We start from the raw sequence: 25,583 nt of genomic DNA, 5'->3' as shown, positions 1-25,583 counted from the left end.
CCATGGAAATATGCCCCCATTTCCACACTGGAATAGCTAAGGGCTGTAACGGCCTTGCTGGCTTCTGATGTTCAACTTTCACCACCTGACACATCAAACATTGCTCCACAAACTGAGCAATCTACCCCTTCATACCACTCCATCAGAAGGTCACGCGCAAGTCCCGATACATTTTTGTACTACCTGGATGTACCGTATACAAAAAGTGATGCGCTTCCTCCAGAATCATCTTTCTGATCTTTTCATAGTTCGAAACACATAACATGGTCCCAAACCTCAACACACCTCCCTCAAAGATGTTGAACTCTGAAGCCAATCCCTACTGTACCTTTTCCACAACCTCAATCAACTCCACATCATTAGCCTGCGCAGCTTTTATACGCTCAAACAAAGTCGATTGGACCACCAAACTAGTAAGGAAAGCCTGATGATTACCACGCACTAACTCTATACCTGAGCTCTCCAGATCCTGTCTGATGTGATGCTGAGTTACAATTGCAGATACTGCCACATGATCCGACTTCCGACTCAACGCATCGGCTACCACATTAGCTTTTCCTGGGTGATAACTGATGATGCAATCGTTGTCCTTAATCAACTCAAGCTACCATCTCTACCTCATATTCAACTCCTTCTGCGTGAAAAAGTATCTGAGACTTTTGTGATTAATGAAAATCTCGCATTACACACCATACAAATAGTATCGCCAGATATTCAGTACATATACAATAGCAGCCAACTCCAGATCATGCGTAGGGTAATTCTTCTTATAATCCTTTAGTTGCTGAGAAACATAAACTATTACCTTACCCTACTGCATAAGCACACAACCCAAACCTTTCAAAGAAGTGTCACTATAAATCACAAAACCGCCATCCCCAAAAGGAATGGTTAACATTAGAGTAGTAACCAGTCGATGCTTCAACTCTTGAAAAAACTGCTTGCAATCACTGGTCCATTCAAACTTTACCCCCTTCCTAGTCAATCGAGTCAGAGGCCTAGACAACTTAGAAAACCCTTCCACGAACCGAAGATAATAACCCGCCAATCCCATAAAACACCGAACTTCCTACACACTCTTTGGCCTTATCTAGTCAACCACAGCTTCGATCTTGCTAGGATCAACTGATATACCATCACCAGTTACTACATTGCCTAAGAATGCCACCTCATTCAACCAAAATTCACACTTCTTTAGTTTAGCATACAACTTCTTCTCTCACAGAATCTGTAATACTAACCTCAGATGGTTCTCATGCTCTTCCGTACTCATCTAGTATACCATAATATCATCAATAAACACCACCACAAACCGGTCCATGTACTCATGGAAAACCCTGTTCATAAGATCCATGAATGCTGCCGGAGCATTCGTCAACTCGAACGGAATAGCTAGAAACTCGTAGTGGATGTGTCTGGTACGAAAAACAATCATTGCTACATCCTCAAATCTGACCCTCACCTGATGATATCTTGACCGTAGGTCAATTTTTGAAAAGAGCTGCGTATCCTGCAGTTGGTCAAAAAGATCATCAATACGAGGCAATGGGTAACGATTCTTCACAGTTATCTTGTTAATCCCACGATAATCAATGCACATACGCATCAACCTGTTCTTCTTCTTCACAAATAGTACTAGAGCTCCCCAGGGCGAAACACTAGGTCGAATAAAACCCATGTCCAATAATTCCTGCAACTGTTCCTTCAACTCCCGAAGTTCTGTTGGAGCCATCCGGTACAAAGCTTTAAAGATCGGTGTCTTACCAGGCAGCAACTATATCGCGAACTCCACCTCATGATCTAGAGGTAAACCGGGTAAATCATCTGGAAACACATCCGAGAACTCAATGACTACCCGAATATCCTTGAGCCTCAACTCATCTCGCGGTGGTTCCCTCACATAAGCCAAGTACCCTTGACATCCGTCCAAGAGTAATCTCCTCGCCTACAATGCTGGTTGAATATGTGGCGTCAAACGCACACACGATCCCACAAACTCGTACTTTTGCTCCCAAGGAGGTCTGAACACTACCACCTTCCTACGACAGTCAATCACAGCATATCTAGAGAATAACCAATTTATTCCCAATATAACATCAAACCCTGACATGTTGTATACTACAAGGTTTGCTGGTAGCAACTTCCCCTGGATTACCACTGGGTAGTCCTCCAACATCCTCCTACAGAATGATATACCCTTAGATGGTGTGGCTATAGACAATTCCTCTTCCATGACTTGGGTCTCCACCCCACACAGTTTCACAAAATTAACAGATATAAAGGAGTGGGTCACACCCGAATCAAATAAAACCACAGCTCTATTTAAAAGCAACATCATAGTACCTGTCACCACATTCCCCGCATGCTCAGCATCTGCTAGAGTAAGCGAGTACACTCTCTTTGTCGCGTGACAATCCCGAGCCATGTGACCTGACTGGCCACAGTTGTAGCAGTTACCCCCAAACGACTGGCACTCACCGCTATGCCATTTGCAGCACCTGGTATAACGATCACTCACCTGGCTCATCTGAAAACCTTGATGCTCGATATTCTGTCGGTAACCCGAGCCCTTGTTTCTCTTCTTCCACGATCCCTGATGAGATCCAGACTGAAAACTAGAAGGTACTGGCCTCTTTTTCAGCTCCTGATCCACCTCGTCCTCTCGGATACCAGTCTTAATCACAGTGGCTATATCCACCAAAACTGAAAACTCATGGATTTGAAGCATACCCACAAATTTGCGGATGTCCTTCCTCGAGCCCTTTTTGAATCTCCGAGTCTTTTTGTACTCATTCGAGATCAAACACGGTGCAAACCGAGATAGCCCTATATACCAAGCAGCATACCCCTACACCGTCATACTCCCATAAGTCAGCGCAGAAAACTCATCCGCCTTAGCGTCATGTACAGAAGCTGGGAAGTATCTTTCAAAGAAACCTTCCTTGAAACGGCTCCAAGACATCTCCAAAAGACCAACCCTCTGCTTCTCCAGCAGACTCACGGTAGTCCATCATCGCCCGGCCTCCCTAGATAACTAGAAGGTAGCATAAAGAACTCTCTACCTGTTTATGCAGTGTAGGACCTCCATGATCCTCTCAATTTTCTCGACCCAGTCCTCTACTATCGTCGGGTCATGTCCTCCTGAGAACATCAAAGGATGCATGCATGTGAACCTCCCAATGGTGCATCCCACAGACGTAGGAGAACGTTCGTGTCTCCTGAAACTCCGCCCAATCTCTTGTAGGACCTGTCTCATCAATCCTTGAGGCACAATAGGAGACTCATCACTCACTGTCTCCTCGGAGCCACTTCCCAGGTCATTATCCTTGGGCTCCATTCTGAAAAACACAACAGAATTCTATCAAGACTCCTACAACATGAACAATTTACACAATTATCTAACCCTAATCATGTTAACTATCACCTGTCAGGTCTAGGTCTGTCCTATCACACTAACACAAAAGTCATCAATGGTTTGCCGTGATTTTAATGAAACCGTCATTCTAGGAAAAACACAAAATACTGTCGACGAGTCTCGATTTAGCAACAGAACATCCCTCAACCAACTCTACCCACATCCAACCTCCTATGCTCTGGAATGTACACACAACTATGCCTATCCAAGTCTGCAAGACCTAGCAATCTGATTAGCTCTAATACCAAGCTGTCATGCCCGAACCCAGTAATGGGACCCAAGGGTGAATAAGTAACCTAATCCTGTCCCTGTATCATACAAATCACCAATGACATAGTACAATGAATGAAGGTCCGCCCTCGTGGGGTTCCGAGGCACCCTATACACATTCACATATACCACGGAAACACATTGGAAGATAAGTCTTTCTATACATGTATAGTACCATACCAGAGTCTATACAAAGGATTCTAACTCCACAAAAAACAACACAAATTTGGGTGGCAGTCAAAACCCCCAAAAGACCACCTAACATAAGCTTAGGACTTACCCAGGTACTTCCCGCAGTACACCAACACTACGCTCCTACACCAGGTAGCTAGCTTCGGTTACTCGAAATACTTGAAAAATATGTACGTACAGTAGGGGTGAGACACCTCTCAGTAAGGTAGATACAGGTTATATCGGCGTGTGGCATTTGAGTATTATCATGACAACAAAACATACACAGTTAAATGCAATTCCAATACTTTCATGAAATAGTTTCAAAACAGTGCATACACACACACACACACACACGATCAAGTAACCTGGTATCGTCACACCCTTCGGCTAGAAGCTGGCCCACAATATCCAGCGTCGGCTTGGATTACACGGCGTCCCTGGTACATGGCGAACCCTAGGCTCCCATGGCATCGTACCAGTACAAACTGGTGGATCCACACCCTTCGGTGATCAGCCGATAAGGCTCATGCCCTCAGATATAGAGTCGGACACTCTTGCCGGCAGGCGATAAACACACGCCCTCGGATATAGAGTCAGACACTCTTCAGTACCTAGAATAACTTGGAACCCAGTTCCTATTGTATTTCATTTTAAAACACAGCCATACATGCTCATATAACCAAACAAACCATACCCATTTGGTAATCTATAAATCTTGATTTTTCAAACGTACACAGTTTAATAAAGTCAAGGCACGACCATCCCTAACACAGTACATAACACAATATACCAAAGGTTTTCCAACAAAACTAGGGAATGCAGCCCAATACCCCCTTTTTCCCAAAACCTGTTACATGAAAAATCCACAATTTTACCTGTTAGATTTTCCCAAATGAGTAACCAAAACACACACAGGATCGTGAACTACATTTCTACCGAGTCCGATTTCAAAAATAACCGACATAAACTGAATTCCCTTACCTTTTCCTAAATGACAAATCCCGAACTCCAAGGCCCCTAAACCACGAACCAAGTTCCAAAACCTACAACCCACAGTACAAAACTCGCTCACAACTCTGTTACCTACTAGACTACTGAATTAGAACTGAAAAACCGAGCCTTACCTCTATTTTGGGTCAAAACCCGAGAACGCCCGAAACGAAAATCCAATTTGTAGAACTTGTAGAGAATTCTTTCCTGATCCTCGTGATAACGTTGGATTGTTGATTCCAGTGACGTAGGGCGAAGAAATCTAGAGAGATATAGAGTAGGTTGAGTTTTTAGAGAAATAGAGAGAGAATTTGAGATTTCTTAGCTGAGAAGTAATGAAAATATCTATTTATAACTCTTTGATTCTGCCACTTCTCATCGACGAGATTCTGCACTTCGTCCCTGAGAACTGTAAAGACTTCATCAACGAACTTTGGCTTCGTCGAAGATGCTTGCTTAATTACCAATTTACCCCTCTCTTAATTAATTAATTATCTATATCACAGTTCGAGTTCTTACACATATCATATTATAATTCCTCCCGTAATATTAAAATTTTAATCCCATCCGCTTGTGAAGTAGGCATAATCAAACCATGTAAATTTTGGTCTCGTCTCTATTTATTTATTTTCCTCTTTTATAATAAAAATTACATTATTAATAGTATATACTCTTTGTCCAAAAAGGCGAGAGGAAAAGAAAAAAAAACGCCGTTGGTCGCACCATATACCCCTCCGGATTCACAAGAGATTCAAACCCCCTCACTGTTTTACAGAAATTTCCAAGGCACGTAGGGTTTTTCCTTTTTCCTTTAGCCCACCCACGTTTTCCCGAGAAAACGAAAGAGAAAATTTTGATGGATTCCCGGTTGCTTCAGGACTGAATCTCGAACCAGCGATTCTTTTTTCGGAGAGATTGTTAAGCATTCCGTTCTCAGCATGGCTGGGAAGGTCGAGCCCGCCAACGGCGTCAAGTCGCCGGGATCCAATTCCACGGCTGCTACGGTGGCAGCAGCCGTCAAACCAGATCTGTTATCGTCCTTGAACAATTTCTCCCTCAGGACCCTAAAGCTCAAGACCAAGCAGCAGGAGTTGCTGATCCGAGTGACCATCCTCTTCCTTGTCTATGTGTTGGCTTTCATCACTCGTCTCTTCAGCGTTCTTCGCTATGAGAGCATGATCCACGAGTTCGATCCCTACTTCAATTACCGAACCACCGTCTTCTTGACCGAGAAGGGTTTCTACGACTTTTGGAATTGGTTCGATTTCGAGAGCTGGTACCCCCTAGGTCGAATCATCGGCGGCACTCTCTACCCTGGTCTTATGGTCACTGCCGCCTTAATCTACTGGGTCGTGCGATTCTTGAGGTTCGCCGTTCATATCCGCGAGGTCTGTGTGTTGACGGCGCCGTTCTTTGCGTCGAACACCACATTGGTTGCGTACTTCTTCGGGAAAGAGATTTGGGATTCCGGTGCAGGGCTTGTTGCTGCGGCACTGATTGCCATTTGCCCCGGTTACATCTCAAGGTCGGTCGCAGGCTCGTATGATAATGAGGGCGTTGCCATTTTTGCTCTGTTGCTAACTTTTTACCTCTTCGTTAAGGCGGTGAACACGGGCTCGCTCGCTTGGGCTTTGGCGTCGGCTTTTGGGTACTTCTATATGGTTTCGGCATGGGGTGGTTATGTTTTTATAATCAATTTAATTCCGCTTTATGTTATGGTTCTATTGATTACCGGGAGGTATTCATTGAGGTTGTATGTAGCGTATAATTGCATGTATGTTGTGGGAATGCTGCTTGCAATGCAAATCCGGTTTGTGGGATTCCAGCACGTGCAGTCTGGAGAGCATATGGCTGCGATGGGTCTGTTTTTCTTGATGCAGGTGCTGAGTTTGTCTCTCTGTTTTCTGTGACTTGATGATTTTAGATGTCATGTGGATGATTGTTTCTTACTTACCTACTTGTGCCTGAAATCTTTTCTCTTCCTCCTTTCTTTTGATGCCAACTGTAAATTGGCTGCAAGTATTTTACTTTTCCATTATTTTTGTCATGAATAGAAAATTATTACTTCTAGATACTCACCAGAAAGCTATTTCTAATTGGTGTTTCATTTTTCTAATGTTTCTTATTTCCTTTTTTTTTTTTCCCCCATAACACTTTAAAAGTTTGATGATTTCATGTCAGTAAATGTGAATTACTTTGTGCTTATTTGTATAGCATCTTTGCTTGTACGAATTTGCACTTTATCATCAGGTGTCTGTTGGTCATTGTAGTTAATAGTCAACCATCCCAAGTTGCTACTGCTTATGGATGATTTCTGTTTTCTGGCTTTCCTTTTCTTTTCCATTTCCCCCTTGGTGGTTAACTTTAGCCTTGAATAAATACTGGTCATTTCTCATTGATGGGGCGAGCATACAATTCTTTATGTTTCACATACTTTAACTGTTCTTGCAGGTGTTTTACTTCTTAGACTGGGTTAAACACCTGTTAAGTGATCCAAAATTGTTTCAAGCATTTTTGAGGATTACTGTCACCTGCGCAGTGGGGCTTGGTGTTGTTGCTTTGGGCGTAGGAACAGCATCTGGATATATATCTCCATGGACAGGCCGATTTTACTCCTTGCTGGACCCAACTTATGCAAAGGATCACATCCCAATAATTGCATCTGTCTCTGAGCATCAGCCAACAGCATGGTCATCCTTCATGTTTGATTTCCACATCCTGCTTTTCCTTTTTCCAGCTGGTCTATATTTCTGTTTCAAACATTTAACGGATGCAACAATATTTATAGTTATGTATGGTCTCACTAGCATGTACTTTGCGGGTGTCATGGTTCGATTAATTCTTGTTGCAACACCTGCGGTATGCCTTGTTAGTGCGATTGCAGTTTCTGCTACCATAAAGAATTTGACTTCTGTAGTGAGATCAAAGGGCAAGGTTTCCCAGACTGGTTCTACCAAGGGAACATCTAGTGCAAAAGCTTCTTCCAAGGTATGTATTGAGTATACTATTTATAGTTAAGTAAATAAAGACACTAAAGGCAACAAGAAGATGCAGCATTACAACCCTATAAGAATTTAGAAGAAAGAGAATCAACAAAATTGATGGGAGCCTCTACATCTAATAAAATGCTGTCCTCTAAATAAAAAATTGGAGAATGTTAAGCCACTACTTCTAAAAATCAGAAGTGAAGCTCCTTCCCCCAAAAAGCTATCTTGAGCATCCACCCCAACACAAATCAAATCTTTTATAGTTTTCATATTGCTTTGCTGCAGCATTTTTTGGTTGTTCCATTGGAGTTTAAAATTCCCATGCCTGCTTGTTCATGATCTAAATGTTTTGAAATTGTTGAGAAGAAAACTGGCTGTTCCTGTTTTTTTCTTTTTCCCTCCTTTGTTGAGTGGATATTGTCAAATAGTTGGCCAATTGATGATTGTTTGAACTTTGAATTACATTGCGTGTAAGTGATGTGTCTCTCCTTACAGGTTATTCACATGAAACACGATTTCACTGTGAGCATAAGTTTGTAAGTAGCTATACGTTGCAGATGGCTTCTTTTAGGGGCTGTTTGGTATCATTGTCGAAAATTATGAAAACAAAAACCAGAAATGAAAACTGAAAAAACTGGAAACAAAAAACTGAAAATTGAAAACTAGTGACTTGGTGGTTAATATTTCTAATACAAACAAATTAAAAATTTGATTGAATAAGTGCTCATTTTTATCCTTGAATCAAATAACAATTAAAAAATGTGACTAAAATATTATAATAAAAATAGAAAATATTTTAATTATTTTACTTAATTACTAATATATTTCAAAACTCACTTTTTGGTGTTATTAGAAATTTTATGGATATTTTTATTTCAATTACATTTTAAATTCACATGGTCTTTCTATTTTAATTTTAATAAAAAAATTAGTGTAAAAGACGCTAACCTGCTTTGAGGTTTGCCAAAAAGACAAGGACCTCCCTTGAGATTTCAAAAATCCCATTGACCTCTCCTGAGGTTTAAAAAATATCACAAACCTCCCCTAAGATTTGCCAAAAAGGCAAAAATCTCTTCTCAAAAGATTTGTCTTTTTGCAAAATATAAGGAGAGGTTTGTGTGTTTTTGACAGATCTTAGGGAAAGTCCTTCGATCTTGAAACCTCAGAGAAGTTCCTAAGTATTTTAGAACCTCAGGGAAGGTTAATCACTTTTTGCCAAACGTCAAGGGAGATCAATGCCTTTTGCCCTAAAAATTATACATAATTGATTTAATCACAAAATTTAAGTTTAGAAATTAAAGTATTCTTGCCATAGGTCGTGAAAACAAAATTTTAGGGCCTAATTAGTATCATTACTATTTTGTGTTTCCTGTTTCTGTTTCTATTACTGTATAGTGAAAAAACATATTATAAAAATGTGTTTATATGTTGTCAGTTTTCTGTTGTCGATTTTCTGCTATTTGTGAAAAATTGGAAACTAGATTTTATGGTCTTCAGTTGTTTTGACAACCTATTGCCAAAAATTTTAATATCCAGAAATAGTTCTTTTAGATTAAATCATTCATTTATATACTTTTAAATTAACAATAAATAAAATGATCATATGAATTTAGATATAATTGAAATAAAAATATACATAAATTTCAAAAATTAATAATAAAGTCAATTACAAAGTATTTTTATTATTTTTCAATTGTCATGTCCAATAAAATTTTATTGTAAAGTAAATTTTGAAAGTCTAACAATTAAGTAAAATAATTATAGCAATTTTTATTTATTTTTTAGTATTTTTTTTAATGTGCATTATTTTGCAATTTTATTATTTTAATTATAGTTTTTAATATTATTTGATTTATAGATGAAAATTAGCATTTTTAAATTTATTTTAGCTTTATAAATATTAGCCAAATATGTTGCTAGTTTTTGGTTTTTAGTTTCTGTTTTTGGTTTTTGGTTTTCATTTTTGTGCTTTTTGACAATGATACCAAATGGTCCCTTAGTTTTTAGCTTTTCTAGACAACAAAAACAGAAATACTAGCAACATAAAAAAGTGCCTTGTCATACTTTTTTTCTTCACTATAGAGATATTAAAAAAAATAAAAATAAAAATGCTACCAAACAAGTCCTTAATTAAACTGTGTTTTGTTAACATGGCAGATGTAAACCCTAATCAAAATTTTGTCGTGTAAAACTCAGTAAAGGATACTCAATTGCCTTTTGTTTGCACTTATTGGTTTGTATTGGTTTTGAATGGTTCAATATTAAGGGGTCGTTTGTTTGATTTGAATGACCTTTGAATAGAGGTTGGGTATTGAACCAGTTCACTAAATAAGTGACCGGTTAGACATTAGACCAGTAGCTTTGAATTTTTTTTTAAATTCGTTTGATAGAATTAGACATGAGGTAAGTGCTAAATTCATAGGTATTTTATAATTTTATCCCTTGGAATTGAAAATGACGAAAAACTCAACACCGAATTGGTTAAAATTGAAATAATAATTTTTTTTGTATAAAATAAATTATATTATTTTATTTATAATTATTAATTAACTAGATAGCAAGAAAAAATAATTATATTAAATTAAATACTTTAGTTTATGTAATTTTTTGTTAATTTTATTAAATATTTGTGTTCCTAAGAGTTGAAAGGAAAATTGAAAAATAAATATGCATTCAAATATTAGATACCAAACAGTTAAAAGAATATATATTTAGATTCAGTGATCATTCAAGTGCAATTCGGAACTGGTTTACAAAATCAGATTTAAATTAAATGTTCAGCATTTAACACTTAATTTTACCAAACGTTCCAAGTCAACCAGCCTCACTTGTCTACATATTGGAATAAGCGCTCAGTATCACTTATTTACTTGGGGAGACACTCAATACTTAACAATATTTACAGACTAAACCCTACCCCCTACCCTTCACTCCTGCCAAATATCTCCCTTCCTTGACCTGCTGTTTCCTCCCTTCCTCATCCCTACTGCTCATCCATGAGACCATGACACAATGATCTTGTGGTCAACTTCTTCCTCATCTCCACTATAGTTGCAAACTGTGATTGAGACTGGAGTTGTTGTGATCTGCAATTGAGGGGCACCGGCAGATGTTGATTTTGGTCTTTTTACATGGCTTTTTGATCTGTAATTGTGATGCAAACTCTTCATGCAATCCCTTTTTATTTGAGGCTGAGTTGGGGGGGGGGGGGGGTGGTTTGGAACTGCGGTTGGGGTTGTGTATTTGCAAACTGTGAATACAGTGCAAGATAAATGGCGGTTTGGTGCTGCCTGGGGCGAAGGTCTGATCAGCTTGTGCAGGTTGGAACTCTGGGTCAAAAGAAAGCATTTTGGGTCTGTGCAATCTGCAAATGATTACACCAGATCAGAAAGCTGATGATTTGCGTCTGTCCATGGCTGCATTTTTTCTGTAATTTTGATGCAATCTCTTTCGGTTATCCTCTATTTTGGTGATGCAAATATTTTTTTATTTGTAATTATGATGCAGTTTTTTTTTTTTTTTTCTGTGGCAATGTGTGTTATTTTGTATGTTCTGTTTTTTATGTGCTATTATCTTTATATTTTTAACCTTATGATCTGCATTTTTTTTATCATCTGCATTTAACATTTTTTTTCATGATCTGTAAATATTTTGTGATCTGTAATGTTTAATTAGGAATATTTTCGATTCGTTCTTGTATTTCTTATATATATCAAACAATTACTGAGTAACAATGTTTAAAATGTTGAACAGTAAAAAATATACATATTAAGAGTTTGAACAGGCCAACTACCAAACAGCCTAACTGTTGGGTGGTTGATGATTCCAATTGGCATTGGTTTCAGATCACTAATTCAGAACTTAACAACTAATTTTATCAAAAGGCACCTAAATTATTCAAAAGAGTGAGCAGTAGAGTATGCATATTGAGCCAAGGAGCAGGCGTTTAGTATTCTAAAACTGTAGAAAAGGAAGAAATTCTCTTTCTTGAATACCACTACAATATAACTGGACAGAACTGTTTGCTTCAATTAGAATTCTTTATACAGTACAACTCTAATATAAAAATGAATTGTAATCTTAAAATGGATTTGATCTCAAGTGAGCAAGATACCTTTAAGTATAGAACTTCAAGGGATGGAATGTACCTAAAAATATTCTGGTGCTTTATGATTAGTAGAGCGAGCATGTGCTACAGTAACTGCTAGAGTATAGTTTGTGGTAATTTTAAAAATTTTAGGCATTTGATCCTGCATCACACGTGAAGGATTTTCTTTAGTTCTGTTTTGGTGGCAGTTTAAAAAAATCTACCTCACATTCTTTGTGAAAACAGGCTTCACTTGATCAATCGATGCCTTTCCAAAGAAATGGTGCTATTGCATTGCTTCTCGGTGCTTTTTACTTGCTCAGTAAATATGCTACCCACTGTACCTGGGTCACTTCAGAGGCATACTCATCTCCTTCAATTGTTTTGGCTGCAAGAGGAGCCTATGGAAACAGGGTTATTTTTGACGATTATCGTGAGGCATACTTTTGGCTTCGAAAGAACACTCCTCCAGATGCTAAGGTGATGTCATGGTGGGACTATGGGTACCAGATCACTGCCATGGGAAATAGAACTGTTATTGTTGACAACAACACCTGGAACAATACACACATTGCTACTGTTGGACGTGCAATGTCATCTTATGAAGATGAAGCATATGAAATAATGAGATCACTTGATGTGGATTATGTCTTGGTTGTCTTTGGAGGTGTTACTGGGTATTCTTCTGATGATATTAACAAGTAAGGACAAGGAAATGTCATTTTCAATACTTTGATGTTTATGGAGTAATGTAAAGTGCTCTTGTTTTATTTAAGCAACCCTCAACTTTTATTTATTTTATTTTCCCGATGTACCTTAGAAAGCAAAAAAGAAATAATCAGAAACTTTTATATTTGTATTAAGCATCATGATCACCTCTGCATCCTCTTATTATCTTTTCTTATTACTATGAGGGATAATGGTGTTGTTTATATGTATAAGAAATGAGCATTGCGTAGATCTGAACTTCCAAATATTTTGTCCATAGGCTGCGAATATACAACAATATGCAGTAGAAGGATTTAAATCATCAAAGGTTCCTTATTTGGTCTGGCAGCTTATTAAAGTTATTAATCATGACTGATAGTAAAGGGTCATCATTTTCGTGATTAAGGTTATCATCTTTGGGCAAATATTCGCGTGTGGGTTGGTTATTGGCTGAATTGGACTTGTGTCGTCATCATCTAGTTTTGGCTTTTATACAGTTGGTAGTATGTTTTGAAGTTATAATAGTTTCCTTTCATAGATATGGGACAGTATTAAATTGATTCTGAAATTTATGCAAGCATTTCCATGCTCTGTCTGGACTTTTTTATTTTTAAAAATTGTGGACACCTATCTTTGATTGATTGATTATGATTATATATTTTTGAATTTGTCATTGACTTTTTGTCATATACTAACACAAGGTCATTTTATCCTAGATTTTTGTGGATGGTGAGGATTGGAGGCGGAGTTTTCCCAATCATTAAGGAACCTGATTACCTTGTTAATGGCGAGTATCGTGTAGACAAGGGTGCAGCTCCAAAGATGTTAAATTGCCTCATGTAAATCTCTTGGCTTTTATCACGTGCACATTGTTGCTGATGTTCTTATTATGTACATGCTATGCAAATGGATATGTGAATTTCTTGCGAATAATTTCCAAAATACAACCTCAGCCTATATTTATTCCAAAATATGGTTAATAGTAGGCTAATGCAGTCTTAACATCTACCAACCTTGAGGCATAATCTTAGGTTTTATAGCTACTTGTACATTACTGGTAAACAATTTAAATTGAGAATTGAGGAATAGTTTTTCCAGTAGTAGTGGGCACTGTTTTATATGTGGAAGTTGCAAAAACTCATACTCATTGTCTTTGATTCCGTCGTAAATTTACTTTGAGATAGTTTAGTGTGAAACCATGCTTTTGAATTCTCTAGATATGTTAAAAACAGGAGAAATTGGAAAGTTTAAAGAAAGAAAAGTTTTTGTTTTTGCTGATGACTTGTTCTTGGATAAATGTACGCAATAGATGTTGTAAGTATGATCAATTGTATGAATTGAGAATCTGAGATGCATGTGAAACAATTCGCAGTATGGATAACTGGCTTTGAGTGCAAGTTGGATATTAAAAGATATTTATGTCTTGCAAAGCCCATATAAATTGTAAAATTTGATTTTTTTTATTTATTAGACAAATAGCACAGGTATAAGTAGCAAAGTTTTTACTTGGGCTAAGTGGGGAGGGCAGTCTTCTCTCTGTGGGTCATGCAGTTGATATTTGAATATTCACATGGTCCACATGGATTATTTCAATAGACCTTTTTCAGGTGTTGTCACTGAGTTTCTATATAACTGTTTATTTTGAAAATGTACCTTATGAGTTCGCAAGGCTTCTATTTATATACATTTTGAGAAAAGAGCACGTGAGATGAAATCTTTTTGAGATTCCCACCTTTGTTATGTCAGAAATTACTGCTATTATCAATATGATGTATCAGGCAGAAATTTGGTCAAACTTATTTCCGTTAGGCTGTATGATAAGCAAATATCCTTTGTAAGAACTAAATATCCTTGTTGACTTTGACATCTAGAACTCTTGAAATGTTTGTGAATGTTTGTAGGTCTTTACTCGACTTTGCCTACTTCACTTCCATTTCATTAGATATTCTTGTTGCCTTGGTTTGATTTAATTTTTTTGCTCCTATGAGGACATCATTTGAACTTTTCTGTTTGTTTGATAGGTTGTTATTTTTAATTCTTTGTTGATAGTGTGCAAAGTGTTCTGAATTTGTATTGTGGGGCTTCAAACAGCTCACATAGAATATAGAGCTGTAGTTATGCAAGTTGGGAAATCTTATTGGATGCTTGTCTGTTTGACAAGGATTATGACTGGACTTCCATGCATGGCCAGTAGTCACATCTTGTTTTGAATAATCTTTGTTTATTCCATGACTGTAGTTTGCACAAGGTCTTCTGCTCTAAATTATTGTAGCTTTCATCCCATGTTTGTCCTCATGATCATTCTCTTCTTAGCTTTTTCTCGGTAGCTATGTGGTGTAGCTGAATGAGTGAAGTCATATTGTACCAGTTGCAAGTGTCATGGACATTATGTAATGGGTCGTTGTTGCCATGGTTGTGAGCTCTTGTTTTTTCGAATTAGTAAACTTCTAAAAACCGTGCATATATGCTTGTGTTAGGCTTAGAACATTTACCTTTTTTAAAAAAAAATCAGAAAAACAAAAGAAAAAGAGAAAGAATTCATTCCCATGTACAAAAAACAGCAACAAAAGAGAATTCACCTGCAAAACAGGGCGTGAGAAATGGTTGGCTATGTAGAATCCATTATGTCAAATAGTAATATTGCTAGTCCATTTGTGTTTGATTATATTCAGCGGTGTGCTGATTCTTAGGAAGCTCTTTTATTTCTTTTCCTCCACAATTTAAAATGGTTAGGGAAGTAAGAGTCAAAACGTATGTTGTTTTGTATAAAAGTAAATAGTTCCTACAAAGTTTAAAAGCCTGTATGGAATTGAACATGCAAATGTTCTATATTAGCTTTACCATTAGTGTTCAATTTTATATTGCCTCTTAAACCGTGGGTGTGGGAACTATGAGTATTCTATTTTTATGCCAAGAAACATATTTCTTTTAATTTTTGCCTTTGCTCTAAAATTATAAATGTGATTAAAATTGAGAAAAGATCCATATTTCCATATAATAGAACTGTGTAGGAGCAAAACATGGATATGTTCCATGTTCATGCACTCACATCAAAGTGACTGAGGTGTCATACTGACTTATATGGCATACAAAGAAACAACTAGTAGAAAATAAACCTATAGTATTTACATGATGGAAACTCATCCTCAACGCATGAGACAAGCGGTCACAGGCAAGCATAATGTCCTAAACAAGCTAGATCTGTGACGCTCCCCCATTTATGCGGTCGACGTTCTCGTAGACTTTGACGTTAGGTACACTTCAACTTTGTCCACGAATGGTTGCATATCTTCCACAGAAATCCAATTGATTTCTTCATCACCAAGGCCTTTCCACTTCACTAAGAACTCCCGCCGCTTCTTCCTTGAGGATATGAACTCTCTATTTGCAAGGATATCTTCAACTTCACGTCTGTCAGGTTGCACTGTCTTCAATTCTACTCTGTTTGATTGACTTCTGCTTGGATCGTTGGTGTTGGCGTTGAATTGCTTGAGGTAGCTGACGTGAAACACAGGATGCACTTTCATCCAAGTTGGAGGATCGATTCTGTAAGAGACCTTCCCGACTTTGGCCAAGATGGGGATTAGTCCTTCATATTTGTGAAGTAGTCTCCTATCTCGTCCTCGTAGTGACTTGATTTGTTCAGGATTGAGCTTAACAGGCACCAAGTCACCTACGTTGAAGTGCTGCGGTCTTCTCCCTTGATCTGCCCACTTTTTCATCTCCTTAGAAGCTTTTTCTAGATATGCTCAAGCAATCTCTGCATTCTGTCTCCATTCTCTGGTGAAGATGTATGCCCTGGGACTCTTTCCTCTGCAAGGCTCATCCACTGTGTGAGGTAACAATGGCAACTGATCTCTAACAAGCTCAAAAGGGCTCTTGTTGGTTGTTGAGCTCGTTTGGGCATTGAAATAGAATTGAGCCACATCAAGTAGTTGCACCCAATTATTCTGGTTGTCGTTAACGAAATGACGCAAGTACTCTTCTAGTAGCCCATTGACTCTCTCCATCTGTCTGTCTGACGTTGGATGGTAACTCGAAGAGATGTCAAAATGTGACCCAAGGATTTTGAAAAGTTTTGTCCAGAAGTTGCCAATAAATCTTGAGTGTCGGTCACTAACAGTGTCTTGGGGAACACCACAATATTTCACAATAGTCGTAAAAAATAATTGTGTCATCTCCTTTGTCGAACAGTACTTTGGTGCGGATATGAACGTACCATACTTCGAAAACCTGTCTATAACCACAAGTATAAACCCTGCATGTCCCACTCTAGGCAAGTTGGTGATGAAGTCCAGTGAGACACTTTCCCACGGTTTGGATGGTATTGGTAGGGGCTCCAGCAGCCTTGCAATCTTCCTCTGCTCCACCTTGTCTTGTTGGCAAGTGAGACAAGTTTAGGTATAATGAACCATATCATCATGCATGTGCGGCCAATAATACCTCTCCTTTAGTAGTTCTATCATTGGAGTCATTCTCCTCGAATACCCCTCTACGAACTTCCTATAGTATTTGGCAATGCCAAGAAAGGAACCAACTCTTTCACTGTCGTGGGGATCTTCCATTCTTGAATCGCTCTTACCTTCTCCGTATCCCTCCGGATATGACTTCGCTCAATCACATAACCAAGAATTTTGTTGCTTCGCTGAGTGAAATAGCACATCTCTTTCTTCACATACAGACTATTCCCCCTCAGCCTGGCGAACACCTTTCGTAGATGCTCTTCATGTTTCCTCTGAAATAACACTGATGCTCCGAACAATGATTTGGAAGGGTGAACATATCCTACTTCCAACAACTCATCAAGTTGTTTCCCCAACTCTACTAGCTCTAGAGGCGCCATCCGATATGGCCTTTTAGCAAGTGGTTTCACTCATGACAACAACTCGATCCCATGCTCCATAGCCCGTCATGGAGGCAAGTTATGAGGCAGCTTATCCATCCTCACCTCCTTGTACTCATCTGACACCGCTTGGATGGTTGTAAGCACCCACTCTTGGCCTACTATTTCATCTACCACCACCATGGCTAGATATGTCTGCTTACCCGTTCTCAATTCCTTCTTGAGTTGCATGGCTAAAAGGAACTTCCCATCGTCTCCTTTCGTTGCAACGGCTTGCACCATGTAAGGGTGATCTCTCATCAGACATAGGGAACCAGCAGAAGGCATCAGCATTGCCTTCGTCCCCTTCAGGAATTCTATTTCCAAAATGACTGGAAAGTCATCCAATGGCACCGTTGTGAAATTCGCATAACCTTCCCACTGCCAAGCTTTACAATCACTTGTTTGGCTACTTCCAGAGTAGGCTGGGCTACAAAATTATCTGCTTTCATGCGTCCTGTATCTTTCTCTAGAGATAAGCTGAGTCTCCATGCTTTCGGCTGCGAAACAAAATTATAAGTAGCCTCGGTATCCACCGTAGCGCGAGTCTTCCCATTGATCCTCAAGTCCACAAACATCAGTCCTTTTGCTTGTGTAACTTTTGGAGCTTTCCCTTGCTTTTCCAATGCACTCACCAGCTGCATTGAACTCATCCTCGGGGTATCCTCCTCTTCCTCATCACTTTTCACCACTTATCCCGAAGTGGAAGCTTGTAAGGCATTGAGCGATCCCTTGTGTGAGCACTCTATAACTCTATTAGGGCCTCCACACAAGTAGCATGAAATTTTACCCTTTCTATTGGGTGTGTTGAATCCTCAAGACGATGAAACTTCCTTCGAAGTTGAGGCCTTTTAGTCGGCTCCCCCACTCTTGGGTTTGCCCTCTTGAAAGACTTTCCACTGTCTGCCCCTACGCCAAACTCTTTGGGCAAAGCAGTGTTATCACCAGCGTAGACAGTCAAGCATTCTGCGACAGTTTTGCGCAGTAGACAAGTTTTAAACTCTTTGCCTATGAAGTTCAGTTCTTGTCCATGGTTTCAATCCCTTAAGAAAATAGAACAACTTATCCTTTTCCGACATGTCTCGGATATCCAACATCAAAGCTGAAAATTGTTTCACGTATTCCTTGATTGACCCAGTATGTTTGTGGTCTCTCAGCTTTTTCCTAGCATTGTAATCAACGTTCTCAAGAAAAAATTGGGCCTTTAGCTCTCTCTTAAAGTCTGCTCAATTATCCACTGCACATCGTCAATTTTCAATTTCATTGTACTTGGTACGCCACCATAGTTTGGCGTCATCAACCAAGTACATGGTCACAGTATCCACTTTGACCTGTTATGAGGCCGTCCTCACAGCGCAAAAGTACTACTCCAACAAAAGTTCTCCAACTCCTTTGCATCATGGGCACCCCCATACGTTCTGGTATTTTGGTCTTGCTAAATTCCAAAGTGTTATAGTTTGCCATAGCAAGAACCATCAAATTCATCTTTGCATCCAGATCAGCTATCCGCGATTGCAAAGTTTCCACTGTATGGTGAAAGTCCTCTGACCTTTCACCTATCAAACTTGCTTGATGCTTTTGTGATTCCATCACTTCATCAACAAGTCGCCTTGGTTGGGCAACCTTTGCGGCCACATTGTTGGCTGTTGTCTCAACCTGTGCTTCCAGCACACTGATTCTCTCAGCATTGGTTGGTGCCATGGTCATCTACCAAAGCTTTCCCAATCCCACAACGAAGGTAACTGAATTCACGTAGGAACTAACCGAGAACCGAGCTTTGATACCAGGTGTCACGAGCTGACTATTTTCACACCTTTGTGAAAGAACTGTGTAGCGCTAGCTAAAGCACTCTTGCTTAACTAGTCCTATTGTTACCACAATTCATCCACGAAACACTTTCATTAACATTCAATCAAATAGCAGTGGAAGCAATAAGCAATTATGAAAGCAGTTGCAAGCAAGCAGTAAACATTGAAGCAACGTAATTCATTAACAACACCTCCGTTAACATTGTGTCTTTAGCGAGGGAGGCAAGTAGGCTAAATATGTTGACAATAGCTCGTGAGTTTTACAAGATTGATGAACACTCACCCTCTCCTAAAGAGCTTTATATGCAAATATCATCTTGGCACTAGGAAACATCAAAATAACCGAGGAGTCGTACTACCTTATTTGGCATGCAGAGAAACAACTAGTAGAAAATAAACATACACTAGTATTTACATGATGGAAGCCCATCTCCAATGCATGAGACAAGCTGTCACAAGAAAGCATAATGCCCTGAACAAGCTAGGCTCGTGACCCAGGGTTGAAGGATGAGGAACCACCCATGGGGAAACTGATGGAGAGATGGCTGGTTATGAAATGATACTTTTGCTACTTTGTTAATTCATACTTGAAGAACTTTAGGGACTGTTTAGTTTTGGAAAATAGTTTTCATTTTCCATTTTAGTTTTCCAAAAAATTGCAAAAAAGTTAGCTAATTTTTCATTCTTACAACAATTTTATGAAATAAATGAACAACAATAGGGCACTATTTTCTTGTGAAAATGGTTTTGTTTTTCATTTTTAATTTTTTAAATAATTACACAAATGCCACCTTACTTTCCAAATGTCCAAATTTATTTAGAAAATTTGGAAAACATCTTTTTCATTATTTTTCTAGATTTCCAACTCCTATGTTGCATATGTGAGCATGGTATTTGGATCTTGGACTTTAGTTTGTATGGATTATGTATATAATTTCTTTTAAATCCACACAAATCCAAATTTAAGCCCCAAAATTCATGATTCCAAAGATTACTTTAAATAAAATTTGGAAAACAAGTTGTTTTTTTATGATTATTTTAAAATCTAAAATAAAATTGAAATTTTGTTTTGCACATTTAAACAAACTCTTAATTTTCTACCTGCTTAATACAAATTTTTAAAAAATTAAAAAATAAGCTAAAATTTTTATAATTTTCTAGAAAACTAAAAATTGAAAAATGGAAAATATTTTCCACAACTGAACGGCTTAGTTTTTTTATTCTAGCTCAATTTTACTTTAATTGTCATTGTAGTTCTACTGCTGTCAAGATCTCATTTAAAATTGTTACTGGTGAGTAGTTACCCCAGATAATGGATGTATTGTACTGAGAAAGAATCATAGTGCCAGCAATTTAAATGGAGTGAAATAGAATGCTAAAGTTACTCATGCCCATGTTGTTAAAATGATGAACCAAATGAAGAACTGTGTAGATATGGGGGGAGAAGGCTGCAACAATTGAAGTTATTCAATTTTTAGCTTTGCTAATTGCTTTTTCTGGCATTCTTTTGTCCCCTCTTTATGTTTTCCGAAGTTTTTTATGCTTCTACATTGTTGTGATGTTTTGTACCAGCCTTTTGTTTTAGCTGTCACCTTTATATTTTCCAAAAATTTCCATGCTTCTACATTGTTCCCACCTTTTATACCACCTTTTTGCTTGAGTTGTTGGTATGCATTCGTTTCACCTCTACTGTTCCTTACCAATTAAAGCCTCTCCATTTCTCCCAAGACTTCTACTTTCAATATGCCTATCCATCTTATTCACTAAACGGAGATCCTTATTTTATCAACTACCCTTTTCTTTTCATTTCATGATCAATAGATAAATAGCATTGTATTGAAATGGGAAGAAAGATTGCCGAGAAAAGCAATGAAATACAAAAAAAACTCTTCATAGGGAACGTATAGGGAGTAACAATGAACAACATTTATGAGGTCATTGGAGGCAGAAATAAAACCCTTCCTTCCCCAAAAATGGAGTTTGGATTCATCTCTCTTTCAGAAATTGGGGAGAAAGCTCCAGCCCTTGAAAAAGTGTTTTTATTTCTTTACCTCCATACTTTTTAAAAAATGGCAGTGGGAATAAGTGACAAATCCTCTTTGTACCTTTTATGACAAATGCCCTTGCCAGGAGCTCAGGATTCATGGATCTATAGCAAACCCAATGGATACCTGTCAGCGATCATTGCATTAGTCCAACTCCGCAGGGCATCTGACTAATGGGCAATGAAGCAGAAGATAATTAAACCTTGATCCTTTTTGTATGGAAAATCATTGATTCACCAAAATCTTTCTCCTTCAAGAAGCTGCTTTACTCTTCCAAATTGTTTCACATGGGCAGCTTTCAAAATCTTTCTTATATGCAAGTATTACCAAAAGAGCTGCTTGGAAAATATCACTAAAACTTGCTTGCATTTTGAAGCTAAACTTAGTCTAGCTCTAACCCTTTCCCGCACCTTGTTCAATACTTCTGAAAGAAAACACGAATTAATCCGCATCCCATTTGGCATCTCTAATGAAAACCAGATTCCAAAAACCATTCCTTTGATTATTGAATATAATCACACACCAAAGCTTCCTCATTTTCCATTTGAGTTGAAAAGAGAAGGGAATTGGGCATCAAGCATGGAATTCCCACTCAAAATATCTCATTGGAAAACAAGAGTGGCTGCTCCTTGCCTGAAAGGAGATGAGCCAAAGAAGTCTCTCCAACCCTCGCAATTGAATTTCTAGAGTCCCACCCTAGGAGTAACTCACCTGGCTCAAGTAGCTTCTCTCAACTCCTTGTCTTGCTGAGATAACTTCCCCTGCCCTCAATTCCTTGTTTCCTGCCCAGCCACCAGGGGATTTTTTAATTCATGAAACACCACTTAAGAAAAGTTTTTTTTCTCTTCAGTTTCTTGCTTCCTTTTTTCATTTCATATGTTGTTTCTCTGGATTCTGACACAAAATATGGTTTGCCTACTTGTAGTATAATTGCCCACAAGTCCCTTTGGGTTCTGTGTATGAGAACCAACATATCTGATTATCGTTTTGTTGGAAGAGTGGTGTTGCCATAAACCAATAGGTTGCTGCTTTTAAAAGGAAATGTGAGGACGTTCTGATAGAGGATTTTGGCAATAATACAGTACATGTAAAAGCAGTTGAATGAGAATTAGAGGCCACTCAAGGCAACTCATGGGAATTCCTGAACACTAAGGATTACCTAAGATGAATCACCAACTTCTATATGAATATTTGACCGTGTTAGGACATTGCAGGCTTATAATATTGGGGCTAAAAGATACTGCAAGGCCAAAATATTAATCTAAAGAAAAGAAACAAGATTGATTCTGCCTGAGTTACCTGGAAATCCAAGGTACCTTGATAATCTCTAAACCCCCTTTATCCCTCACATTATCTTCTCTTATTTTTGAGATTATCTTATATGATATTTTATTGAGTCATAATTCGAGTAATGTATGGGATAGTTTAGAATGCCTAGAGTTTGTTTGATAATTTTTATTTTGAGACATTCATTTAGAATTCCTGGGTTGCCTGCGTGTGTTATGCATTGGGGTGTAACCATGGGATTTTTATCAAGCCCATATTTCATTGTGATTAACTAACATCATTATGATGATTATGAAATAACTGATATTGGTTTATTTTGAGAATTCTGAGAAGTTTGTTATTTTAGAATGTGCAACTCTCACAATGGTCAATGCCTAATGTTGTGTAAATTTCCCTCTTAGTTACAGTTTCTTGTATGTTTTGGTGATTAGGTACAAGCTGTCTTACTATCGGTTTGGGGAGCTGATGACAGAATATGGCAAACCTCCGGGGTAAGTTTTTTTACTTTTAATAAATTGCTTTTTTAGATGTCATGCCTGCATGTATGGTCAAGCGGACATACATATCACCTTGTGTGAACAATACGTCAAATGGTAAAGCAACTGGTAACAAGTAATCTGCAGCGTATAGACTGGTAATCAAGTAATGTACAGTATATAGACTGTGATGCAGTTTATTTTTTTCCTAAAATTAATAGTAGAAGCTTCTGCACGTGGACACTGAAGAATGAGTCAAAGGATAGGGTTGCATTACTCTTGCATTTGAAGTCCCTAAGTCTCAGGTTCCATCAATTTTTCTAGGGTTTTGACATGCTGTTTGCAGTCATGAAGTTATTGAGTGGTTTTTACAATGCAACTGTTTTACACTAATAAAAAAAAAAAAAAAGGCCTTCCGGAGCATCCTGTCATGGTTATCTCAAATTTGTTTTTAGGATGCATGTGTTGCACACCATCTCCTGCATGGGGTGGAGTGAATTGTGAATAACAAAAGATTGTGTGAATATAACTATTCTTGTATCTCTAACTTGGGTTGTGTTTTATTGTGATTTTGATTGAATTAAATACCCTGCAATGATTTTTTGGAATGACAGATATGATCGTGCAAGGGGTGTGGAAATTGGAAATAAGGATGTGAAGCTTGAATACTTGGAAGAGGCATTCACCACGTCTAACTGGATAGTTCGGATTTACAGAGTTAAATCACCCAACAATAGGTGGTGATTTTTAATCTGGATTTCGTAACTTAATACTGCCCCACAGTAGGCGACCTCTCCCTCCCTCTCTCTCTCTCTCTCTCTCTGCAGGAAGGAAAATGGAAATGATAGATGAACTGTGAGAGCTGAAGAAGACTTGAAAATGTTTGCTTTCTATTTATAATGTGAGAGATAGAATTAACTATATTTTGTTTAGAGCTTCCATTTGTAACATTTGAGGCCCTTATTTTTAGTGGAGCGTTGCCTTTTGGTTTTGTTCTTGTGGTTTCATGGTTGTCTTCTGCTCTTATGTGATCCCTGATTGGAGCATCTTATTTTTACAGGTTCATAAGATTAAAATTTGGCAGTTTTAAATCTGTTTTTGGGTGAAACCATAGTTCTTTTAGTGTTTGATAGTATGGTCATGACATCATTTTCAAATAATTGCTGAATCGAAGCAAACAATTTTTGGAAGCATCGTAATTATGTTTGTATTGAAACAGCAAAGTCCCGCCCTTCATTCAGTAGGCAGATTAGTGAGATTTGGAACGCAGCATGGCTTATACTCACGGCCCACCGATCATACTTCGCAGTATCATGTTAGGTAATGAATTCACATTTTCATTTAATTTGTCAAACCATTGCAGGACGCAGGCTGACGTGCCCAGGCAGGTTTTCGTTCATGCCATCTGTGATCTTCTTGCTAGTAATAACTTTGTGACCGTGAACCAAGACAAATTGGAAGGGAATGAATTTAGGGTTTATAAATGATTTCTATCTATTGTTCTTACTTATTCCACCTTCCCTAGTATGATTTCTCAAGAACCCCAAAAATATTTTGACGTTATCGGTCATACTTATTCTAATTTATTCCTTTCTCTCTGGTCATCAAAAATTAAAGTCTAAGACAAAATAATCATAAGAAACTTCTCTCAATATAATTGAACTGCTAGCAACAATGGAGGATGATCGCCCCCTACTTATTCCACCTCCTTGGTGTGGTTCCTTGAGAACCCCAACTTTCATTTCAACAAGCTGAGACGGATTGGAAGGCAATGAATTTTGCCTCTTTTTTTTGTAAATGATTTAAATATTTCACATGTTTTGCTTTGCAATATTTTTACCTACTTGACATTAGTGGTTGTAAATTAATTGTGAACGACACTAAACTTAATGTTGCCGGAGCTTGTTCTCCATGTCTAAAGATTCTTCGTCTCCAAAATATGGCATTCCTTGATGATGACCCAGTTAACAAGTTTTACGCATGATTCTACATGAACTTGCATTTTCCTCTCATTTTATGACTAATTGAATTTTTTTATAAGTTTCTTTGATAGCAGTTGCATAACTGATATAACATGGTAGTATTTTTTTTCTGTCCTTCTATTAATGTTCTCATATATTTAATATAATAATATTATATTATTGATTTTCTCATCTGTTTAATCTATTCTATGAGCGTGTTGTCATTTGTGAGAGTTTTTAAAACAATTTTATTAGTAGCAACTAGTTGGGTCGAGATAGACTAAAAGAATATTTATTAGTCTTAAAGAATATCTTCCCATGACTTGAATTATCATCAATAAGAACTATAATTTGTGATAAATCAACCTTTACAAACTACAAATAACTATGCTCCTCTTTGACTAATGTCTTTGCATGAAGGCATTAGACAAAGAAAGAAATGTCTCATTTTGACCTAACAACCAAATTCTAGTGACAACCACAAGCACAGGAA

The 25,583-nt window shown here is 37.9% G+C and overlaps 1 protein-coding gene across 1 annotated transcript; it reads left to right on the top strand.

Moving 5' to 3' along the window:
- Positions 1-5,529: 5,529 nt before the first annotated feature.
- LOC131158239 (dolichyl-diphosphooligosaccharide--protein glycosyltransferase subunit STT3B) lies at positions 5,530-24,124 on the top strand. The gene is made up of 6 exons (XM_058112967.1): positions 5,530-6,729; positions 7,301-7,837; positions 12,170-12,624; positions 13,348-13,470; positions 23,085-23,144; positions 23,744-24,124. The coding sequence occupies exons 1-6, from the start codon at positions 5,788-5,790 to the stop codon at positions 23,871-23,873; spliced, it is 2,247 nt and encodes a 748-aa protein (XP_057968950.1). The 5' UTR covers positions 5,530-5,787; the 3' UTR covers positions 23,874-24,124.
- Positions 24,125-25,583: the final 1,459 nt, after the last annotated feature.

The sequence above is a fragment of the Malania oleifera genome, chromosome 6 (genome assembly GCF_029873635.1).
Source record: "Malania oleifera isolate guangnan ecotype guangnan chromosome 6, ASM2987363v1, whole genome shotgun sequence".
Taxonomy (NCBI): Eukaryota; Viridiplantae; Streptophyta; class Magnoliopsida; order Santalales; family Ximeniaceae; genus Malania; species Malania oleifera.
The sequence above is the reverse complement of the archived record's forward strand: the minus strand, read 5'-3'. Positions and strand labels throughout refer to the sequence as shown.